Source organism: Malaya genurostris, chromosome 3, assembly GCF_030247185.1.
Source record: "Malaya genurostris strain Urasoe2022 chromosome 3, Malgen_1.1, whole genome shotgun sequence".
NCBI classification, from domain to species: Eukaryota; Metazoa; Arthropoda; class Insecta; order Diptera; family Culicidae; genus Malaya; species Malaya genurostris.
The window spans coordinates 278,614,240-278,638,994 of NC_080572.1; the positions used below are offsets into that span (position 1 = coordinate 278,614,240).

The 24,755-nt window shown below is 36.1% G+C and overlaps 4 protein-coding genes across 6 annotated transcripts; 3 read left to right on the plus strand and 1 right to left on the minus strand.

Moving 5' to 3' along the window:
- Positions 1-6,042: 6,042 nt before the first annotated feature.
- On the minus strand, positions 6,043-7,581 carry LOC131438323 (protein CLP1 homolog). Of its 3 annotated transcripts, none has more exons than XM_058608244.1 (3): positions 7,517-7,581; positions 7,304-7,419; positions 6,043-7,244 (listed from the first exon to the last, which is right to left on the minus strand). In XM_058608244.1, exons 2-3 carry the CDS (start codon positions 7,400-7,402, stop codon positions 6,075-6,077), a joined length of 1,269 nt encoding a protein of 422 aa, XP_058464227.1. In that variant the 5' UTR covers positions 7,403-7,419; positions 7,517-7,581; the 3' UTR covers positions 6,043-6,074. The 3 variants fall into 3 exon arrangements, with proteins under 3 accessions (XP_058464227.1, XP_058464228.1, XP_058464226.1); XM_058608245.1 differs by having other exon boundaries at positions 7,507-7,569; XM_058608243.1 differs by having other exon boundaries at positions 7,480-7,563.
- A 3,908-nt stretch (positions 7,582-11,489) lies between these two features.
- LOC131438451 (spliceosome-associated protein CWC27 homolog) lies at positions 11,490-13,243 on the plus strand. The gene is made up of 3 exons (XM_058608480.1): positions 11,490-11,653; positions 11,707-12,553; positions 12,607-13,243. Exons 1-3 carry the CDS (start codon positions 11,612-11,614, stop codon positions 13,191-13,193), a joined length of 1,476 nt encoding a protein of 491 aa, XP_058464463.1. The 5' UTR covers positions 11,490-11,611; the 3' UTR covers positions 13,194-13,243.
- A 3,397-nt stretch (positions 13,244-16,640) lies between these two features.
- Positions 16,641-17,906, plus strand: LOC131437257 (N-acetylneuraminate lyase B-like). Its single transcript, XM_058606483.1, has 4 exons — positions 16,641-16,893; positions 16,956-17,347; positions 17,401-17,709; positions 17,773-17,906. The coding sequence occupies exons 1-4, from the start codon at positions 16,832-16,834 to the stop codon at positions 17,862-17,864; spliced, it is 855 nt and encodes a 284-aa protein (XP_058462466.1). The 5' UTR covers positions 16,641-16,831; the 3' UTR covers positions 17,865-17,906.
- A 4,353-nt stretch (positions 17,907-22,259) lies between these two features.
- On the plus strand, positions 22,260-23,694 carry LOC131438747 (ankyrin repeat domain-containing protein 54). Its single transcript, XM_058608984.1, has 2 exons — positions 22,260-22,336; positions 22,559-23,694. Exon 2 carries the CDS (start codon positions 22,608-22,610, stop codon positions 23,529-23,531), a length of 924 nt encoding a protein of 307 aa, XP_058464967.1. The 5' UTR covers positions 22,260-22,336; positions 22,559-22,607; the 3' UTR covers positions 23,532-23,694.
- The last annotated feature ends 1,061 nt before the right edge of the window (positions 23,695-24,755 follow it).

Below are 24,755 nucleotides of genomic sequence, written 5' to 3' on the forward strand. Positions count from 1 at the left end.
TATCAACATGGTTTTGTTTCATATCTAAAGATTTGCACAATTTAAAACAGTAATTTTTCATATGGTATTTCACCATTCACAATTCAAATGATTACCACAACATAAGTACATGCAAAATAATTCGAATACAATTTATTATCATCAACATCTTCATTTATAAACAGAATTTCAAGGTGAACAACACAATTTATCAGGTCAACTAATTGTAAATAGTTCTTTTGAATCAACATATTGGACAAAAAAGTCCGATATTAGGATTTTTTTGACATTACACAATGGTCGTATGAAAAAAATGTAGTAAAGTCTGATGTTTGTAGTATCTAATCAAAAAACAAAGTCCACAGTGTCCACGTGGTTTGATATGAATAAAAAAAACTAGTTCGAACATGTAGTATGTAAAAATAATGCTCATTACTCAGGTTTTAAACATGACATTCAAGCATATGCGCACGATTCCGAATCAATTCCGAATCGGCGAGAAATTTTCATTCGGAATTCCATGTGGAAATCCGAATCAATTCTGACTTCAGTGCAACAACCAATTCCGAATGAATTTCGCCTACAACCGGTTGATTCGGAAATCATTCGGAATTGAGTGAGAAGATGCGGACTGAACTGTCAATTAATCTTCTTCTTCATCTTTTCCGAATTTGCACGTTTTCGTGCTGATTTTCGGTTTATTTTTAAACGAAAACATTATATAACTGAATATACAAATATAAATCATCATGTTTTTCGGATATATCTTAGAATCCCAACATAAACTGTTGAAATTCGCTGGAAATTAACAAAACGGCCTACCTTAGTCAGCATCATCCATTCCTCTAGCTGGAGTGTAGTGGAATGGCTTAAGTCGCCTAAATTTTACACTAACACATTATTCAATGACATTTATAATGTCACTGTCAATCAGGTTGATCGAGCAGCATGCAGTCGAGTAAGAATTCATTGCTCATTCCGTCATTTCGATAATGTGGGAAGCAATTAGCATTATATTTTGTAACATTTGCAATGGCCTATCGTGCGATATGCCCTAATCACATCCCGTATAAAAATTAACCATTCATTTTACAGGAGAAACGATTGGTAAACAGTCAATTCTATTGGTTTCAATACATTTTATTGTATTTCAATTAGAAAGAAATATAGTTTTTCGGGAACAGTACAAAATATTGTTTTTCATATATTTCTTTCTCTTTTGTGCTAGAAGACATCGTCTAGCAATTTGAATAACGGGTTGTTTAGGACCTTTAATGAATTTTTTCAAAACTCCATTCATATCCTCGAAGCAAAAAAGTGAAAATGCCCACAGCGGACCAAAATTTCTTACGCAAGACGGAATATGCAAAAGTAAATGAACATTGTACTTCATTTCATCAATTCTGTATAAAATTTCACAATCCTCAACAAAAACATTCAACAATTTCTCACTCTAGAATATCCTGTTCAGTAACATTTGTGTTCAATAGTTTTTCCTTTGACACCATTTACAGGAACACCACGTTTCATGCACAAATCCATCGCTCTGACTGTACCTGGGTGGTTTCTATTATATGCATCCATATATTTGTAACGTATCTGGTTGCTTTCTGTTAAATATCCATGAATATCCGTGTAGATGAAGTAAATCATTTTTGTAGCAATGCTGAAACGAGATCGAAATTTCACTTAAGTATGATTAATTGAAATGTGATTGAAGAGAGATCAAAAACATACAGGTTGATATTTGTTAAAATATTACCTCTTCTTCTTCGCGGTTTGGGCATTCCGGTGCAGGTTCAGTTAGATTCATCTTCTGAATATTTTCCCCAGATTCATTTCGCAAACTCGAAACTGTTCTCAGCATCACTGAAAGCAACCGAATTATAATTGTTTGTACAAGTGGCATCATCTGACGTTTGATCTTTGCATAACTCTTCGCTTAATAACTCTGAAGATTACGATGATATATCCTAAAATGAGTTTTTGAACTTCAATAACTACAAATAAATATATGACTTCAAAACAAAATAAAAGTACCTGCTGATCAGAGACGACTGAAATTGGAGATAAATGGGATTTCGCGTACACATCATGATTTTTTTTATCTTCGATAACCCATATTGTGCATTGATTCCGTTTGTGCACTGAGGGATCGAAGATTCAGGGGATTGTATAGTTTTGTCAATTTGTGTCGGTTTTGATAACTAAAATTTATATTTTATAAATAATACACTAGGAATTAGTACAATTCTTACCATTCGATATCACCGAGCCTATGGCAAGTTTTTGTTGCCGCAAAATAGCGTATCCAGTCGTGAGTTTCGGGATTTTCTCATATTCTCGGTTTAGTTTATTCGAAGATTTTTTGCGTTTGCCAAAAACAATTTGTAGTCAGAGATGCCAGGTAAATTTTGTCAATATTTGCGGGCGGCGTGCAAAAATAAGTCTGAAATGTTTATCTAGCATGGTTCTCAAAATTGGGCTACAAAAAAAGATCGCAGCAATTTGAAAAGTCCGTAAATTTTGACGATTGTGTGTAAAAAATCTGTCAAAAGTCTGCAGACGAAAAAATGTTTAAAAACTCGACTAAAAAATTTGCATATTAACAAAAAAAATCTAAAAATCTGGCATCTCTGTTTGTAGCAGATTATCTGTGTTACACGATTAACAGAAAGAGTACAAAATTTAGTAAAATCGCGTTGTGCACGGCCTTGTTGTTACGTTACGTTCCCAAAATTTCATATCGAAAATTGTTTTCTGTCTAATTTTAACCATAATTAAACAGGGCGGCGATCAAAAGTCGAGTTATGCAAAATTCCATATCCTTTTACTCACTCGCTCACTCGGTTTTTAATTCAATCATAAATTTAATTATTATTGGACATTACATATAAATAAGTGTTTTAATTTGATCGTGTAAATTGAAGTGAAGAAAAAATATAAAAATTTCTGTTGTAACGCGTGGAATTTTCCGGTGATTATTTTTGAGATAAACTAAAATATGTCTTCGAAACGCAAAACTGGTTAACATGATTCTTTTTTATATTAACAACCCGTTCGTAGTTTATATATTTTTAGTTCGAGTAAGACGCGTGGATAAAAAGGCAAAACAACGCGCATGTAATGATGGTCCAGAAAGCGTTCGAAAGCAAGCTAAGTTCCGTAATCAAAATTACGTTACTGAAATGGTAAGTTTTTAATAAATTGTTTCCAATCCAATGATTGAAGGCGAATCAAAATGTAAATTTTAGCTTGGAACGATAATGACCGGAAGTAAATGGAGATTTATTCTCCACAAGTGGTCTTACCTTCGTGCCAGTAACTATGACCAGAAGTTTGGCAGATATTAACAGTGAGAACTCTATTGATCCACTAGATTTAAGCCAAAAAGGAGATTTGAGTCAATCATTTAAGGAAGACAGAAAACATTCATATAATTCTCATGCGAATAAAAATTCTGCGGATGACACTGAAATCGATGGCCATGTTATGAATAGATTGGCAATCACAACATCTGCGGAACTGCATGCAATTGAATCGAATAAATTTGATGTTTCGGATGATTTTGCAGAAAGTAGTCAGCTTTCATCTAGTTTAACTAGATATTCAAATTCAGCAAAAAAGTTCAGGAGTTTGGTCACACCGGTTAAAACTGGTGTAAATAACAATGCTTTAGAAGGATGCTCTCTATCAAAAAGACGTGAAAATTCAAAGCACGACCCTTTACCAGTTAATTTTGATATAGACTCTTTATCAACAGTATCCGACAAGTATTATTCTCAAAAAAACAGCTGAAGATGTGAGATCTAATGCACAATGCATTGTCGCATCGCATTCAAAGTCTGCGGAAGTAATCGATAAATCCCATGTATCTGACGAAAATTCCTGTAAGTTCAATGATTCTGTCAGTCAGAGGGTACAAGAAGACTCATATCGCATCAAATACTATGATTTACTGGATAAGTATAACAAAAATTGAAACATTCAAAGCTCTAAACAAAAAATATGAAAAACAGAAACATCACATCGCTGAGATGAAAGATCTGGTTGTATTTGCTAATTCTGAAACTAAAAAAGCTCAATCAGACCCACAGGCTAAATTGGTAAATATAATTTGTGTACTATTTCCTGTTTCTTCACACATTATTTATTTATAGACATTCACAACCGATCCTGAAATTGATATAACTGTTCAACAAATTGAAGAAATCAATATAGCTTCCAAAACTGACGTTGTGTTTGGACAGAATATGGCACTTTTCTTTTATGGAAAGGCGAAGGCGTGTCGCCTCACGAGTTGGAGTTAATAACTTTGCACAAATATCTACATTGGCTCATCCAACACGTATTAATAAGGGCATCGCAGAAAAAATCGCAAATTTAAATAAAGCGGCAAAATATGCAGCAGCTCGCAATTTTACCGGTGATGTGAATTCTTTAACAGAACATTTAACGAAGTAATTTGCTAATGTAAAATCGCTTTCACACATGTCAATTGTCGTGTGTCTCGTTTTTTGTGATAATGAATTTGGTTGAATATAATATGTCGAAAAATTTAACTTGTTTGTTTTTTTATATCACGATTCATAATCAATTGAAAATTGAAATAAAAGCTGTTAAACAATGGAACAACCATTAAATCGATTGTAAAATTAATATGCTTTTCACAATTCTGAACAATGCAATTACCATACATTCTAATAACTGGATTTATATTATTTTTTTTATTCTCTACTGTTTGAAAACTGTGAATTTTATTGTATTGCGAAAAAACAAGTACGGAAAAATTCAAGATATTCTATTGTTACGATACTTAACAACCTATACATTCTACTGCGAAAAGTCTTTCCACAATTGATTTAATAGTTTATAACAATATATTGAACAATATTCCTGCTGTTATTTTTACAATAATTGCTATGGTCATTGTAATGTTTCAAATGGTTCTGTAACAATAAAACACATTGTTTTTCTATAATATTTTTTATTCGGGATGTTACTACCGAAATGACAATAAAAATTTTCGTGTAAGGGCCGCTTATGGGATTTCCTATACTACCATTCTGCGTCGAACTGTTCTACAGGGTAAAGTGGGGAGAGGTTCCTCACTTTTCTAAAAATTAAGGTAAAATTAACAGAAAGTAACGAACCGTGAATATTTTTGAAAATACTACAAACATCACTTATTATTATTTTTACGTTTCGTCTTTGACTCATCAGTGCAGAGCAGTTAAAATTAAACTGCTTAGTGCTAAACTCGGCAGTTCAATTTGAACCGCTAAGCAGACGTGAAGTTTCTGGTACTTACAGAACACGTTTTGTTTTGCAACGGAGTGCAATGTGTTTTCTGGCGTGCCGAAAAAAAACATTTATACAGAGAAAAATTAATAACTATCATAAGAAATTCGTAACAACAAAAATAAATGAAAAAATAATGAAAATATCTACTGTCCTTCTTGGATACATTTCATGATTACTCCCAAATTTTTGGGTTACCACAGATTTAGCATTACACTAGCCCATTGAGCGGCATCTCATCCAACGTTCTATCTGTCACGAAAATAAGTTATGTAATTATTCTAGATGGATTTCCATTTCGAATGAAATACCATCTTTTACGCGGCGCGAAATATATTTCGGTAACTACAACAGAACTAATAATTTACTATCGGTGATAAATAATTACAAATATATAATTCGCTAAATTTACTTGCTTTTTTGTTATCATCTTACGAAGTGAATTCACACTGACGCTCACAACTCTAGATCACTTCTATAACTAGAAACTCGAAAATGCGGAAACTCTCACAGAGCGGAATATCACCCCGCTCTACCCTATCCTATGGAATTTCCTATAGAGATGGGGCAATTATACTTGGAATAGCAGCACAGTTTTCATACAATTTTGGTTGTTAATTCTAAAAATATTTTTAGCATCACTTGTGCCATAACGAAATAAAAAAATGAGGCACATTTAGAAGAACTTATCCTGGTTGGTTTTGTACTTCAGTATAATTAAGTTCGTTTCTTTTTTGCTTCTTAAATAAAGAAAACTATACATCGAAATAACTATTTTATTCGCAATAAGAAACTCAATGACTATCCATAAACTGCAAGTCGGAAACGAGTAAGATTGTCTGCGGTAGCGGCCTCGGTTGGGGCGAAAGAACCGTCAGCACTTCCTTCTCCATGTTAACGTTGGTTACGCAAATAAATCCAGCGACGTTTGATTGTATCACATTTTCCTCGGTACTCTCAGCGAAACTCACCGCCAAAATATGGTGCATTAAGTGTGGTCCCGGCTGGACCGGGACTAATTTGGTAAAATTGTCCTCTTTCTTCATACCCAATGGCAGACACGAATCCGGCAAAGCAGGCGAGCCGACTTTGAACAGTTTCACGTCGCTAAATTTAACATCAAAAGAATGTGGATAAAGTGGCATCTTGGAACCGTAAAAATATTCCCTTATGCGGTTGTCACGAGACTCGGCTCTTTGTGCTCTGGGGCGCTCTACGACGCCACCACTTTTAGGCAAGAAAACAACTTGTACAGTACGATCCACATCCCGCAGTAATTCGTTGTACAACCGTTCCTGATCCAACACAAAAACTGCATTCACTTCGAATTCTTTGATGGAATGTAAAATATTTTTATAACCGTTCCCTTTCACCCATCCGCAAGAGTTTATAATCATTCCAGAATATTTGGCTTTTTTGTTTGCTTCAAGCCGTTCCAACGTGGTTTCAGCCAGCTTAGATATCAGCACATTATAGAAAACGTCATTGTCAGACGGTGATGTGTGCCCAAAATGATAAACCAAAGGAGCCTGCTGGGCGAATCCTTCGGCCACTGGAGCCGGCCGTTCTACCAACAATGCTCCAATTGTGCCCGGAATGGCAATCGAACCTTGGCCAACGTCTAAATCCACGTATACCGGTCTCCGTCCTAGTCGTACAGCGTAGTTCAAGAAAATTCGACAAAGGGTTGATTTTCCTACATCCATCGGGCCAACAACCATCACCACCGGGCCTTGAACATCGTCTAACTCGGCCTTAGCTCTCAAGTGTTCCAAAGCAGAGCTACAATTAAGATATTGTACCATAGGAGTTTCTCGAGCCACATAGGCAACGTCCGGTTTACCGCGCAGCTCGATAACACAACCGTGATAAGTGAAGATGGCAACCTTTTCGCCTAACCCGAATACGTAAGGTTTCTTCATCACCAACTCCGTACCAAAAAGCTCCGCGTAACCACTGAGCAGCTGAAGAAAATAAACACATTCTTGGTAAACGATTAAACCTTATCAGTAACAGTACTTACGGTTATGGTGACTTCATTCTTATTTTCAATCTCAAATCGTAGCTCCGAGTCCGTCTCCAACTTATACTCTGTTCGCGGTCCGTCGTTATCCTCGCTCATTCCGGATAGTGTTGAATCTTTAATAAAATATTAGAATATAGATAAAATACCAAACGCTATTAAAAGTGTCACAGCACAGATTAAAACATCCGCTGATTTGTTACCGGATCGTACCGTACAAAAATATATTACAATTCCGTTCAAAATACAAACAAAACAAAACAACACCACATGGGTTATGCACATCAGCAACGTTGCCAGGTTTCCAGATTTATCTGACAAATACCAGATTTTTCTCGCTTCGCCTGACACTCTAACTACCCAGATTTCACAAACGACGATCTATACGATAAGTGGTGAGACCTTTTGTTTTCTCATGCATGAGAAGGCAAATTGAGTAGTGAAAATCATAAGGCAAATCTTATGATGCATCAAAAATCACTAAAATCACCATTTCAGAAGATTAATATGAAAAATATACCTCTGCAGTATACATCTCATCTATCACTATTATAGTTTTCATACGAACAACTTATGAATTCAACAGTATATGAGAGAAGTTATGTTTGTCATAGGAATTTCGCACAATGTTCCTAAAATTTTCGTATGAATTTCATAAGGCGTTTTATTGGAATTCCAATTTTCGTGACTTCATAAGGCAATCTTATGATTCGCATACAATATTCTTGTGGCTAAAAACCATACGAAATCATTATGAAATTCCATATATTTTTTGCCTGAGTGTGGAAAATGAAGCCCGGTCAAAATTTTCTTGAACATAGTTAGCCACAGACAAATCCAGACAGATTTGTCTGTGTCCAACAGATTTTTGAAAAAGACACATTTTTGAAATAAATAACATGGCAACTCTGCGCATTAGAAAAACCAACAGCGGCCCTTACACGATCATTAAAAGTGTCATTACTAAAAAGTAATGGCACTTTTAATGATCGTGTAAGGTCTACGAGTTCAGTAATGACACGAGTAATGATGGAATTCTGGATTTTCCATCATTACCAACATTATTTCTTCTTCTTATTTTTTTGTGGAAGTGCTGAACATCTTTAGAACTATACACGAAAAAATTACAAAGTATAGATTTAAATTGTTAATATTTCATTAACCTTAACGTTTCAATGGCAAATCAAATTTATTTTCAGCTAAACAAAAATAAAAATATTGCTATTGCTATTGCTATTGCTGGAGTAGTTACAAATTCTCATCATTAATAATGAACGTGTAATGCTAAAAAGTAATGATGTACAGTAATGCAGTAATGACGAGCGTTTGAGCAGAAGTGTCATTACTTAGTAATGACACTTTTAATGATCGTGTAAGGGCCGCTATTACTTTCGTTGTAGCAAGAAATCAAATTGTATTCCATGAATGACATGAAAGTGCATCCATTATAAAGTGTAAATGCTTTACAGTATTTTCTTTATCTATTTTTTTTACCTGACTAGCACTCGGCCGACGACACGACAAGGCACTTCGAAGAAAAATTGACAATGAAATTGTTCGTTAACGATTCACCGCCAGTTACCACAAATATAGCGACCCCTTGATAATGATAAAAATAATCTTCTTGAGCAACACTGTTTATGTTGCTACGAACTAGTTACCAAGGAGGTCCAGAGTAAATAAACAAACAATTTAAAAACGCAAGATCAAGGAACTTCCGGTGGAGCTCTCAACGTGTGAGGATGTTGTTTCGCACTAGTGCGATGAAATTTTGTGTATTTTTCACGATTTTTTGCGTTCTAGAGTGAATCAGTGTTGCGACGCCGCGAAACTATCATCGGGAGTCACTGTAAAAGAAATTACAATCGGAATAAATAAAAGAATCGAAATTAAAACCACAATGGAAATATAACCTATAAAAATGAAAATTGAAAAACACATGTGAATTAAACCACAATCGAATCTAAAACATAAAATAAAATAATAATCTAACAATACACGGGCAAGATGGGCCATCACTGGCCTTAGCCTGTCACGTTAGTGACACAGCAAAGAAAAAAAAATCGCAAGATATGCGAAAGGTACACATTTTGTACAGATTTTGTTCAATATAGTAGAAAATATGGATCTGTTAGTGCTTCAAGCATGGAACCAGTTACTTCCACTGTGAAATCCGAAGAAGGTATCAAATCTTTCCATTTTACGCAATTGAATTACTAACCAGTCAACATGTTCTAGCTCATGCGGTGGTGGACTCTCAAAGACAGGAGTTGCAAAACGTTTCGTAAAAAAATCGAATTCATGATCGAGAAATAAAAACAATTTATCGATCGAGAGTTTTTTAATGTTCAAAAAAAAAATTTAAAATCAAACAAAAGATTGTAAAAGTAGTTAGTAGCTCACAGTCTTATTCAAGATCGCGACCAACATCACATTTCGTCGCTCTAGAATCAAATGAGCTCCGTCGTAAAATTTGTTCCCGACGGTCTGGATCAAGGGGAGGACGCTTAGAACAATGTGCCAATCACACATTAACACAATGCATTTATCAATATTGGCATTTTCGTTTTCATACAGTTGCACAGTTGCGGCACACAAAGGGCTCAGTTTTGACAAGTAGCTGTTTCATGGGGAACAGCGTGGCACACTTAGACTCACAGTATATCACGTGTTTTTTTTTTTTTTAGGCACAATATAGTTTGTGTTAAGCGACTCTCCCCTTGGTCTGGATAGAATTCTAGAATGTAAATAGGCCATTCCGCGCCCTGATTCAAACATAGGCACCCCCATTCTCGTACGATAGAATGGTGCACCATTCGTGGATGATCCCCTTCGCATAAAGTTGTGAGATAATGGTTCTTGATAGATACAAACAGGATTATTCCGCTCGGCTGTATGCTCCAATTTCAGTAATCCAATTTCGGGAAGGTCCCGGTACGATGGTTATTCACGGTAGAACGTGTACGATCGCTATTTTTTCCGCATACGAATTTTCTTCGCTTTTCTCGGCGAGCGATATAAGACCAACGGATTTATTCATACCGAAATATTTGATCTGCAATGGAGGGTAAAATAGAGTTAAGGTCCATGGTAAAACGATGATTCATAACTAGTACAAGCGAATATGCCCTGCTACTGTTTTCTAATCAATCTGCGCCCGATGGCAATCCGATCGAATGTAATATTTTCTGCCGCCCGTTCACCTTGCGCTATGAACATCTAGTCAAATAACTGCTATATGTCTGCCTTTTCCGAGTGTTCTGGGCGAAGGTAAATGCTAAGCTGATCCTATTTTTTTCGGTTCACAGAAATCCATATTTCTTTTGGTTTACAGATATAACTTTTTTTTGTTTTGTGGTTATTTATATAGTACGTGTCGTCGACGCGGCTGTTCAAATCTCGACAAATTGTAAGTGTGTACGTTTGGCGAAATTGCGCAATATGTGTTAGCTTTTTCCGAAATTCGACAATACAACCGTCATTTACGTTTCACATTTTGCTTGACACTACGCGGTTACTTTCTGACGGAATGTTTTGGAGAAATTTTCCGGAGATCGGTGGAAAAAATGGAATTAGTTCACATGGTAGACTTAATAATCTACGATCTATTCAGTAAGTATAATAACTACAATTTATTGTTGATTATTTATGGAAAGCATCTTCCAAATCCTGCTTTCACTACCGCGAAGTCATTATTGCCCCGTTTACACTTCTGCTGGCTGCCAGCATGCTGGTGTCAGTGTACTGCCCTCTTAGGAAAAAACGTTCAACTGTGGTCCAATGATCCAAAGTATTAGACCAACGAAGGACCACCGTTTAACGTTTTTTTCCTAAGAGGGCAGTACACTGACACCAGCATGCTGGCAGCCAGCAGAAGTGTAAACGGGGCATATAGGATATGTCGAAGAACTTCAACGACATGTCAACCAACATATTCGACAATCGGTGTTTAGTCCGTATTGCATATTTTACAACGTAACGTAATGTATTTTTTTGCATACTTTTACGAAAATAAAATGAAGTTTTAATCTCCACTTGGATGTTTGTAATTAAAAAAGGAACGATTTATTTGTTTTCGTCGTTTAGTGAGAAATCTGAACGCCGCGTGCGAGTGGGTAGATATAGTTTTTGTGTTATTATCCATACCCAAAATCGGACACATTTCATTACGTGTGTAGCGCTTATTTATCTTTTCCAGGATCGAGTTCAAAACAATATATTGTTGTTTCTCCACTAATTTGTTAGTGTTACATATATTACATTTCTACATAAAAACAAGTTAGAAGTGCGTGAAAGAAATCAACAAAAATGAGTAATATTTATATACAAGAGCCTCCAACAACCGGAAAGGTATTATACTCTGTTAATAACGATACTCTCCCAATAATTTGTTTTTGTTACAGGTTCTGTTAAAAACTACTGTCGGCGATATTGATATCGAATTATGGTCTCGCGAATCTCCGTTAGCTTGTCGGAATTTCGTCCAGCTGTGCATGGAAGGCTACTACAACGGGACGATTTTTCATAGAGTTGTACGTGGATTCATTGTACAAGGTGGTGATCCTAACGGTGATGGAACAGGTGGAGAATCAATCTATGGGCACCCATTCAAAGATGAGTTTCATTCACGACTGCGCTTTGTACGACGAGGCTTAGTTGCCATGGCTAACTCAGGTAAAAACGACAATGGATCGCAGTTTTTCTTCACACTGGGAGCGACTCCTGAGTTGCAGAACATGCACACCCTGTTTGCAAAGGTCGGAGGCGATACGATCTATAATATGCTGAAACTAGAAGACGGTGAAATTTATGAAAATGAAAGACCACACTTTCCTCACAAGATACTGAAAACGGAAATATTGCACAATCCGTTTCCAGATATTATTCCGAGGCTAATAAAGCAAAATAAAAATTCAGAAGAGAAGGTGAAGAAGAAAAAAGAGAAAGGCGTTAAGAATTATGGGTTGCTTTCATTCGGCGATGAAGCTGAAGAGGAGGAACAAGAAAGTATTCAGTATGTTCAAAAGAATATAGCTGTCAAGGGAAAGAGTTCACATGATGTACTTGACGATCCTAGATTAAGTAAGCAAGTAATCGATATAAAGGGAGCAGCTAAAAATGAAGCTAAAAGGCGACATTCAAATTCAAGTAGTGATTCAAATTCAGAAAATGAAGCTGAATGCGCCGATTCTCGCAAAAAAGAATTGATAGAACAGGAAGCTAATAATATACGGGAGAAGTTGAAACGAAGTTTGTTATTCTGTAAATTTGTTAATTCAATATTTTGATAGATATCATTTCAGGAAAAGAAACGGAACCAGCAAAGGAAATGTCATCGGATTCTGACTCCGATTTTGGGCTGGGTAGTGAAAGACAAAAAATCAAACAAGAGCAAGCAGCGAAAATTCGAGAAGAGATTACTAAACTGAAGAAAGAATACCAATCAGACAAACGTAAAGACAAAGCAATTGAACAACAGAATAATACTGAGAAAAAGAAGAATGAATCAAACAACGAGGTTATGAAAGAGTTTCTTGCTGTTCAGGAACAGTACTCGGAAAAGAAAAAATTGTTGCCTAAAAAGGGAATCTCCAGAGAAAATTTTACGCTGCAACTGCTAGAGAAATTCAAAAATAAGCTGCAAAATGTCCAAGAGCAATCTGACGAGCCGACGGCCAGTGGAAGTCGAACAGAACTGGACGAGGAAGAAGACATTCAAGGTGATAGTTGGCTTTCACATCGATTGCAGTTCGAAACGAATGATCCAATCTTGGCGAAGGATGCAGTGACGAAAGATGATGACTGGTATGATGTGTACGATCCAAGAAATCCTTTGAATAAGCGAAAACGTGGAGAAAAAGTCGAAATGAAAGAGAAACCGCGAAAGTGAAACACATTAAGCCTATTGATTTTACCATATTAAACCTGTTCATCCACTCATATATGTTGTAAATTTCATGAAGAATGCGAAAGAAATTCACTTCTATCCAAACTGCTATTTGACAATATGATAGTTCTATAACGTTTTTTTTTAATTTTCTGGCTTGTCAGATTGCAATATAATTTCAACAACCTGGAGCGCTTTTGGCAGTTGTTGGTCGTTGTCTGAAAGCGGATAGCATACCAATTAAAAGCGTTGTGGCGAAGCTGAATCAAATATTTATTTAATATTTATAGTTTTTGTTGGATGAGTTAAGGAAATTTGAATTGCAAATTTTCATGTGGAGTAGCATTTTTTTCTAGGATACTTATGCATACTTATATCACTTTCCGGGATGGGGGAAGCTTTGGGGTTTTTCAACATTAAATTTTATGAACAATAGAGTGCTTAATATATAAAAGTGCACGCAGAGTTAACTTATTGACGAATTGTAACTGCATATAACTTTAAGACAATAGAATGGCTTCAATTAAACAAAAATGACATATCTTTTTTACCAACTTATAAACTGACAATTCATGAAACTTTGAAACCCCCTCCCCCTTGAATGACTCTTGCGCACGGGCCTGACATTCATATATACTTACCGCTGCTTTGATTCGCTAAAATATAAATAAAAATTAGTAACGTCTTAATGCTCAACACGGAAATACGAATTGTGTTTAAATTACATAATATTTTATGGATTGCCACTTGACAAACAAATTATTGAAAATATACGTGTAACTCGGCAGAATTTTGTTAGGCCTGGAAACTACAGACTCTCATAGTAACATACCGGCGAATACTTCTTTGGGAGCCAAACGAGCCGTCAAATTCCTATGGTAGAGCATGGGAGTTTGACGGTTCGGAAACCCGTCAAAGAGCTCTAGACCCGTGCAGGTGGCAACCCTAATTGATACGGATTTTATACTGAATTCCACATGGGATCCTGAACGAACATTTGTCGCCCAGTCGGATTCGATTCGGGATTCATTCCGAACTGTAGGGTTGTGATAACAACAGCAACAACAACAATGAATGATGCGTAATTTTTTGTGATCTCTGTTTACAAGCTAGCTAAACATGATCCGCGATATGAGTTGATAAGCTCTATCTCGTACAGTTACTCACAAAATTGATCGTACACATGAACAAATATTACATTTTCAGAACAATTAACAAAAAGACAAACACGAGAAAAGGTCCTAAGTGCAAATGAGAGTTTCGCTTTGTTTACTTTCTCTTTCGATTATTACTGTCCTATCGGTTATCCCTCTCTCTAACTATTTACATAGAATAACGACTGAACCCATCAACTTTCGATCTGTAGTTAAAAAATTGTTGGAAAATACAGGAATATGCGGTAATAATTGAAAGAGTAATTAAACATAGAGAATCTGTCAGTTGCACTTGGAACCTTTTCTAGTGTTCATCGAGACAAGTTTACAGTAACAAAAGACAGTTGTAACTTCAAGGTTTTGTATTTCATGAATTAGATTTGTATACATGTCATATACATATCAAGATTTTTCCCATTTAGTTTTCGAGAGCAACAAAAAACACCTTATTTTGAACTCACAAAATTGATCGTACAGAAAATATTTTCTTTTATAAAGAGCATTATCAAGCGTAGCAGGTGAATGTGGATTTGAATAGCAAATGTAGTACTTAATGTACTGCAGAAAACTCAAGCCTGCTTAGATGAATGGCTTTTTTATGGGAAATACGACCATGCAGATTAAATTTTCGGAGAACACGACGAACAGTTTCAGTTGAAACAGGTCGGTTAATGCCTAGAGACACTTCCTCCACAGATAACAGATATACAGGCTCAAACAATTTTTTCAAAATCCTGTGTAAATTTCAAATTTGCTATACATTGGAAACACTACTGCCACCTACTCGACTGTTTGCCGCGATCTTTCAAAACGTTCCATTACGTTCCGGAACAATAACAAAATCCTCCTGGCTGTTTTAGAAATATTCCAACTTCAACAATTTTAACACTTATCACACGATTTCCACGAGTATTAAAGACAACTTTATTTCCATGTCGCATAAATCACACGAGAATTCAATCGGAAAACAAAAATTAACTTGTCATTTTAACCAACAGCAAAACCAAAATCTAGCGTGAAGTGAATGTTGCTGCAAAAACTTGTGGCTCATGTGAACCCAAATCATGGTGGCCCCTTGTGCAAATTTTGCACACAGTTCAAATGTGAGCCTGTATATCTGTTATCTGTGCACTTATTTTCGGGCTATTTCGTACTTTGCGAACTTCCGATAGGATCCGTTTGCTTTCCCTTCCTGCCTTGTTCTTCAGAGTTTCCTCGTATTTCCATTTGTCAACGATATGTTGTACAATGGAATGTGACCGTCCGACGAATTCTCCCTGTTTCTCGTAAGAATTTTCCTTTATATCGCAAATAAATCATCATGAAATGCGAAAGAAAGCAAATCCTTGGAGATTTGCTTTCTTTCGCATTTCATTACAGAAAAAAAGCATTTCTCTCAGTATTTCAATTTATAACTCTCAAATCGAAGATAAACCGAGCTGATGTTTTTGTTGTTTACTCTAGCACTGACATCTAACCACAGACTAACAGACATGACAGTATGAGTGGATTCTTATCAAAATAATTTTTCCGTGATGCACTAGTTCCACCTATATTGTACTGTGCGAACTATTTACTACCTGTACACCCCTTGAGTTATGTAAAAGTTTTTTTACTAGTTGGTTTCCGCTCGTTTGTCAACACCGATCAGCTGCTTGCATTGATGCCTGATTTCATCAAAATATTCGAAAATGAATCGTCACAATAAATTATTGGATTACGTTGATAATATATTTAACTTTTTCGCGATGTTGGAAGGTATTTGACTCAACATTGTTCATCTAGACTATTTTTTATTGTGTTGGTAGTTTTCACCATAAATTAAGTGGCGGCAGACCAGTAGCAAGTAAATATTGTAACAAAACGGGTTCGATTTTGTATTGCGTTGGAGGATGGGAAGTAGGTACAATTATGTATATAGTTTTGGCAATATGTATTAAATCTGTATCCTGCATGAAATTCGCATGGACGTATACAAATCAATACATTACAGGTAATTCTGTATGAATGGCAACTCTGTTGGTAAATGGAAAAAATAAACACAGTCTAGATGACAGACAGGATGTTTTTGATAGGGTAACGTGGCGCCATCATGACACATGTGAGTACTGTCCCAAATAAAGAAATATTCGAAATGACCGTTAAAATGATTGAAGAATCTAATTTGAGTGTCCTGTCTGTTAGTCTGTGATCTAACACGCGAAACAAGTTCATTAAAAAAATCGTGCCGGTATTGGTGTAAATTTTGTGAGATTAAAATCAGCATATATTTCTCTATTAATCGATTATTTCTAACAACAAAATACTTTCAATTCAAGTTTCGTTTAATTATGCTTCAAAACAATTTTCATAGCAAAATCACTTGAAAATAAATAAAGAATTGGCTAGAGACAGTTTGAAACAATAAGCATTATACATGTGTACGATCAATTTTGTGAGTAACTGTATGTAGCCTTTTCATCTTAAAAAATCAGTTTCTTTACGGCAATGAAGCAATTCACATTCAAAGGTCTAATGGCTCCCGTTTTCACGGGCTATCTTGGCGATGAGTGGGTTTTTACTATGAATACACATTCCATCGATTACCACAACAACATATCGTTTTTTTTAGAAAAAGAAGTATCAACTACGAAATTATTGAACCGTATGCAAAATATTTAAAGAAGAAGGGTGTGGAGGCAGTTCTAGTGAATGGCACATCTGGAGAAGGTATGTTAATGAATCTAGAAGAACGCAAGCAGGTCACGGAAGCTTGGAAGAAAGCTTGTGTTAAAAACCAATTGCTTATGATGACCCAAATTGGAGGCGCGCCATATCCCGACGTTGTAGCTTTAGCTAGACATGCAGAACAAATCGATGTGGACAGTGTATTATGTTTGCCAGAACTGTATTTTAAGCCGAAAACCCCAGGAAAGTTAACAGAATACTTAAAAAACATTGCAGCACACTGCCCATCAACACCATTTTTCTATTATCACATCCCGATGTTTACCGATGTCAACGGTGAGTTATTTTCATTTCACTGAGATAACAAAGATAATGGATGTATTTTCTAGTATACATGCCATCCTTCTTGGATATGGCCGAAAAGGTTATTCCTAACTTTCGTGGCATTAAATACACTAGTGGAGAGCTAGATCAGGGAACCAGCTGCCTCAAAGAAGGTAGAACTATTTTTCTAGGAGCCGATTCTTTACTTTGCCCAGCAGTGGCTGCCGGATTCAATTCTTTCATTATGACTACATTAAATATTTGCCCAGAACTCTCAATTGCAATCATCAATAGCATGCGCGATGGCAATGTGGAAGAAGCAAGAAAAGTTCAACAACAACTAAGCGGAGAAATTGCGCAGATTTTAAGACATGGTATGGTAACACTGTTCACCAAAGATTCAAAGATCAATTCATATTTATTTTGATTATTTCAAGGTGACTGGGTGAGTGCCACGAAAAAGGCTTTTAACGAACGTTGCAGTCTGAATCTTGGTCAAACCAGACAGCCGTTAAATTTTGATTTTTAGTTATAATAAACTAATGTATACCACTAATACTGTGATGGAAAATGGCCGTTTGTATTCGAATGAGATTGATGTGTTGGTGAAGGATTGACAATACTGAATATTGATAATATTGCTGTTTGGTGTAAAAGCATAGAGGGAGTGTGTACGAATATATTTGAATTCGGAAGAAAATATCTGTCAGCCGTATAGTTAGGTTTGTCGTGTATCGAATCAACATAATTCGAATTTCGTATATTTCACAGATCATTGATTAGGATCACTAAACATCCGAAAAAAATTGCGAGATAAACTACACAAAAGTTTCCGTGGTGATGCTTCATTGCTCTTGTTTACTATTTTCGAAAATTGTTTACTAGAATTCTCCAAACCAAGGTAATCAGAACCCTCGTCCATACATTCACATGTGTATTGTTGGTCGGTTCCGACCTACCAATACATGTACCCGTCGGCAGCTCGATCAAAGCCGTAGAAGAAAAAAATCGATCTGCCGTAGAAGGAAAAAATGATCAGTCTGATCGGCCAAGTGCGAATAGACCTTAATGCCAGCGATGGCAGATCATGTGCGCTGGATTTCCGTATTCCATCTAGTATCGTGGTGGTGTAGGAAAAAAACCAGTATAAATCCGTATAATTTATTTTAAATTTATTAAATATTTTTTTATATCAATTATTAGTAGAGTAAATTATCTATATCTTTATTGCACTCATTAAATTATTAAATTGTTATATTTATTGCACTTATTGAAGTGCCTAATAATATCTAGGAGAAAATGAAACTTAATCATGTTTAATGCTGATATTAAGCATAAAAGAAATTATGGTGTGAATTTTTCTCTCATTGTTCATAGAAAAAGTGTGAAACAATTTTTCATTATTGATAACATAATTAATATAGGGAATCTGCAAGAATATGTCGAGAGGAGAGAGCAAGTGATGTCAAAAAACGCGCATGAGTGTATTGAATGTGCAGAATGCACAAAGTTTGTACAAGAACTACAAACTTGGGGTGCGTTCTGAAAGTTCAACAGTTAATTAGTTCTATTGAGTTCAACTTGCGCAGGTCAGTTCGCTTTCACATCTCATCCAAGTCAGTCAATAAAACAAAACCGCTTACGTTCGGGACAGAAGCAACCAAGTACAGTATTATGTAGTGAACAATAGAACGACCTCGAAATGAGTGAACCAAACGAACAAAAGCTACCGCCGACACGAAAGAATACAATTGTTGTTGACTTCAGACAGTGCAAAATTCGACCTTCGATACGAGAACTTGAAGGTTTGCTTAAGGAGCAAATGCATCTTGACATTAAACGTGTGCATTTACTCAATGCAATAAAACAAATAATGTTGTTTACATCCAGTTTTATGAAGAGTTGGATGCAATTCAATTCGCAAAAGACAATAACAATGTGCACTATGTGGAGCACGAGAACATTAAGTACAACATTCCAGTATATATGGAAGATAGTGCTATAGAAGTTCGTGTGCATGATCTTCCCTCAATCGTCATCGATTCTTTATATTCGCAAAACTAGGTCCCAATACGGAGAGATTCTCTCTGTCGAAAAAGAAAAGTGGAAGAACTTTTTCCCCGGTATTCTAAATGGCGTACGTTTGTTACACATGCGCTTGAAGAGGCCTATACATTCTTATGTGACTTTCGGTCAAGATACAAGAATTCCGTGCAAATCACTTGTTACCTATGACAATTAGATGGCCACATGTCAATATTGCCAAAAAGCTGTTCACTACGGTAAGCCATGTGATAAACTGGACAAGGAGACAACTACACCGAAGGACAACGGTGCTTCCTTCACACCAACCCCAAGCAACCCCAGTACTCCTGTGACAGCCATCAACAACAATGAAGCATCCCCTTCAACGAAACCATCAGTATCTCCTATAGAACAAAGTACACCAGCTGCAGTTAACAACTTACCCTCCAACCAACCATCAACAACAACCAATCTATAACAAATAATAGTGGAAAAAGTGTGTGTAGCTAGGTGACGTAATGCGGAGGTTTTAGGCTATTTTACATAAGGAAAATCCATCGGGAAAGTAGAGAAAATCTAGAAAATAGTTTTGTATGGAATTGGAAATTTTCCACTCAATGCATGCTAGATCTTCGATGATTGTTTGGCGTGTATCGAGTTGTGCAATGCTTGCCCACTCCCAGTAAATCCGAACATCGGACGCATCGTGCACGAAAGCTTTTGATTGCGTTTCAAGCTTACATAGTGTATCGGTAGAACAAAAGAGTGAAGATATACCTAAGCAGAGAGCGGATGTCTGATACTCAGAGGATGGGATATATCGGGGCTGGATTTCCAACCCCGAACATAGGACCAGAGTTTTTCTGGCCCTAAGAGGCGAATGACCTTAAGATTAAAGCCTCTATGATCGAAACAAAGAATGTTTAACATTCTTTCACATCCTATCGGTGAGACGTTGGCTCGAAAATGCCTTGTTTGATATTCCTTCGCTCTGTTTCTCTAGCAATACTTAATGTAAACATAAAGCTTTTTTAGATCGACGCGGTTGATGCAAATGGTGCAGAATTGTCCGATGACGGGCCGATCGAAGCGCGGCCCCATATCGTGCTCAATCGGTCCGATGATCGGACTTATGCGGGTCGACAAATTTCACTGGGCTGGAGAGCAAACTACGAATACTAGATTATTGAAAAAAAAAAACGTTTGGTGCCAAACGAGCTGATTTGTGTTTCTTTATTTCGAACCACATTTTCAATTATGTATGGGCGCCTAATGAACAGCATACAGGGTTCCATTTTTCTATATGTAAATTATATTCAATGTCGTTAAGTCAAGTTATAGAACGACTATAAGAAAAGAAATGCAAATATCTATCTTCACGATGGATGTATTTATTGCTGTCTCAATGTGCTGGAATTTCATTCAGAGACAACAGGATTGATGTTTGCAAGGGGTAAAATCAAATTGTCAAAAACCAAAACTATTCAGCTCTCAGCCTTATGAGCAATTCCCTTTTTTTCGGCTTATATTGTACATACGCATTACCAATGCCCGAAAAGCATAATTTGCATCACCAGTTGAGGTCAGTGTCATTCTTGAATTTCATTACATTAACCCAAACAAAACTGTTACAAAAAGTAATTTCAATCGATAAATGAAATAAATTTGGAGTGAAATGCGAATATAATTTGCTAGGGTAACGGCACCACCCTTCATCTCAACTCCAGTAGTCATCTCATATGCGAAAACTAATTGTCAGCGTGAGGATCTGCTATCTCTGCTCGATAGATTGAGTTTCAGGGTAAGTTGAAAATAGGCGCATTCGCTTCGAGTTTTCGCGTCGCTATAACAGTAGTATATCACAATTTTCGTACTATTTCTGTCTCTGGTATTGCTTCTTAAAGTCGAATCAAAGACATTGTTTCCGATTTTATCACAATTCGTTGATTCAATGAAAGTTGCGCATTCGGCAAAAACTATGACGACTTTGCTAATGCTCTGCTTATTTTTCTGGAAATGACCTCTAAATTTTGTTATATGTTTGAAAATTCAAGTACGATTCATTTGAACCCAAACGTTTTCAATTGCTAGAAACACGGCCCAAATTATATCAACCCGTTCGAAATGTTTTTGGACATATTTTTCTCTCAACGCTGCTTCAAAGTGTACATGGAACCCATTTTTAAAAATTGCTGAGATCGAATTAAACATAATTGTTTATTCATTTTGGCAGAACATGAAAACTGTGCACAATGAAACAACTTTTAGCATTTAGCTTCACTGATCGTGAGTTATCATGACCACACTCTTCTGAAACCTATTTCTACACAGTTCGTTTGTGTATTCTGATTTTGTGAAAGTTCGAAATGATCTCCATCTAGAGATAATTTCTGAGTGGTGCGAAGCTTCTTGGGATAGCTGCAGGGGCAGAAAATAGGGTAACAAGAGCAGAAAGTACAGGAACAAGTGCAGAAACTACAAGAATACATGCAGAAAGTACAGTAATATATACAGACAGTACAGAAGCAAATGAAGAAAAATCTAAGTTTAAAAGTTAATAGCAAATATTATTCAAAGAACAATTAATTCCAATGATACCCACTGATACGTCATTTAAATTCAAAAGTCGTTTATATTTACCGAAAATGGAGATGTTTTTTTGTAACAGAGCAACTAAAAAATGTTGTTTATCACAGAGCAACTATTCCCAACCTATGGTTCGTGATATAAAAAGGTTGGGAATCACTATCTTTTTTCAATAACCATTAAAATTCATTGGAAGTAGTTATGATATATTTACATTCAATATAATATTCTTTCGCTACGAAGTGTGCAGGGGTCCGCTAGTTTCAATATAAGAAACTAGTACTCAAACTATGAGTAACTTTCTTTAAACGTGTACCGTGTTAGCGTCACAGTTTGAGTCTCTTGTTTTATTGACTCTGTAAAAAAAGTTGCTTGATGTTTTCATACTTGGTAAATACAGCAATACAAAAAAAAACATTTACCCCGATTCTGAGTTCCGTTCGAATCGGATTATTCCGATATAATGCGAAATTTTGCCTTCTGCATCTCGATCGAGTTTTCCATCACTCGATCAAATTACAGAATGCAAATTTTCACATTCGATCGAGATACAGAATATCGAAATTTCTAGTTTGTTACAAAGATTGTGTCTACTCTGAATTCTTCCAACAGGGTTATTTGAAGCATTCCGATTTCGATACCGAAAATTGTTGATAATACTATGCAAGGACCGAAAAACTCCACGGGCTCTGATCTGGAACCAAAAACGGATCCTGTTCCGGAAGCAGGCCCGTCTTCGACTCGTCCGAACGATGTGTACTGGCAAGCAGCATTCCGAGTTGGTGAAAGTATGCTACAACCTGACTCGAAGAAGAAAATTCTAAAAGAACATTTTGGAGCCGTGTTGAGAAACAATCGAAGGAAAGCACTGGCCCCTTATAGTAAATGTCGCCCAAGAGCAGAACAAACATCGATATTCCTTAATGCAGCTATGGTCAACAACACTGAGCTTTTGCAAGATATGATCAACAAAGGTTTTGATCCGGATACCAGAGAGCAAACATTCAATCGATCAGCATTGCATATTGCTTGTAGCAGAGGCTTCACAGACGCCGTCCGATTGCTATTAGAGAATGGAGCCAATCCAAACATACGGGATCTTAATGCGAACACGCCGCTTCATTTGGCTTCTTGCACGGAAAATATTGCCATCATAGATCTACTGCTCAAATTTGGCACGAATGTTACGCTTCGTGATGCTAGCGGCTTGATTGCGTTGGAGATCGCGATCGGGAAACTTCGATTATCAGATAGAATCATTTCAAAAATGCAACGATTGACTAAAAGTGACATCCACAGTCATCGAAATAATGTGGTACGTGTTTGTGAAATGATTTTCCAAGTTTTCAAACAGCAAGTTCGCAGTGGAAGCCTACTATATCTGGATCCGAGCGAAGCGGGTCACATGCAGCAGCGTCAACTAGAGGAAATGCTGGATGATCTTAGTGATCAGTTGGATAGAATAAGAAGTAAAAACATCGATTTCGACAGTATCGTAGATCAAGTACAGAATTTGAACCTCAAATCCGAAGTAGACAGTGACGTAGATACGATGCTTTCAACATTGCAGAAGTTGGCTGTTTAATTCCTAAATTAATATTTCGCGGTTCGAAATATGCCTTTTATTGGGGCTATATTTCCTATAATCTGATGAGTTTAAGAACTGAAAGAAATGTTAGAACTTCCTTTCTATACATTTTAAATTATGTATGCTTGCGTGTAGATTTAATTGATACAATTGCAATAAATAATAAAATCAATAGGCTTAGTGTGCCTTTCTTACAAGATTTATTTTACGCTATTGATTATACAAAGTATTTTTCGAAGCTTTTCCTGGTAAGTACGACAAAGGACGGAGCCATTAAATCAAAAACGGTACGGAACGGAAATCCATAACAAATCGTCGTTAGCCATCTAGAATTTCTAAATTACGGTTGGGAATTAATTCATATGGAAGAATTTATATGAAATTACTTTCAATAACTTACTTGTCAAACCCGTCTCGAAAATGCTAATTGTATAGCGATTTGAGAGAATATCCAAAAACCGTAAGACGTTATCTTCGATTTTACGAATATTTACTCGACCCAAGCCTAGACAAAAAGCACCTATAATTCCTTCAAAAATTAATGGAAATTAAAATAAATATTTTTCGCTAATATATCATATCAGTATGCAGTTCACAAAATAGACATGTTCAAAGAATATCTTTCAAGACAGTTGGAATTCCATATATAGATCTTGTTTGAATATTATTCAGTTCTTTTATAAAATGATACATATTTTGAATCAGCTAGGTGAAGTATTGTTATCATACCAAAGATTTTGATAAGTAACATTGAAATATTGAATGAACAATAATATTTCAATAGACAATAGGCGAGAAAATTAATTATAAAAGCATTTTGGTTATGAATTGAATGACATAATTGACCGTCTTGAACAACATGCGAGTGTTCTAGTTCTAGATGCAAAATTTATGTCAGTTTTAAAATTTAAATCTAGTAATTATAACAAAATAAACTGGCAGCCCCAGCAGCGTTTTATCTGTGTTTCAAATATAGAAAAAATAGAACGGCATCGTATACAAGTTTTAAATTTGACAGTCGAACTGTTCGAATAAATAAAACTAAAACGGCTTGCTGGGGATACGTTTGTTTCAGTTCCAGTTACATTATAGACCACCCATATGAATCTTGCAGCTGCTGAATTCGCTCTAACCATCCATAGTTACGCGCATAGTGTTTTAGCTACCTGTGCAGCCATGACCACCAGACGGCTACCAAAATTGATTCAGTGACGGTTGTCA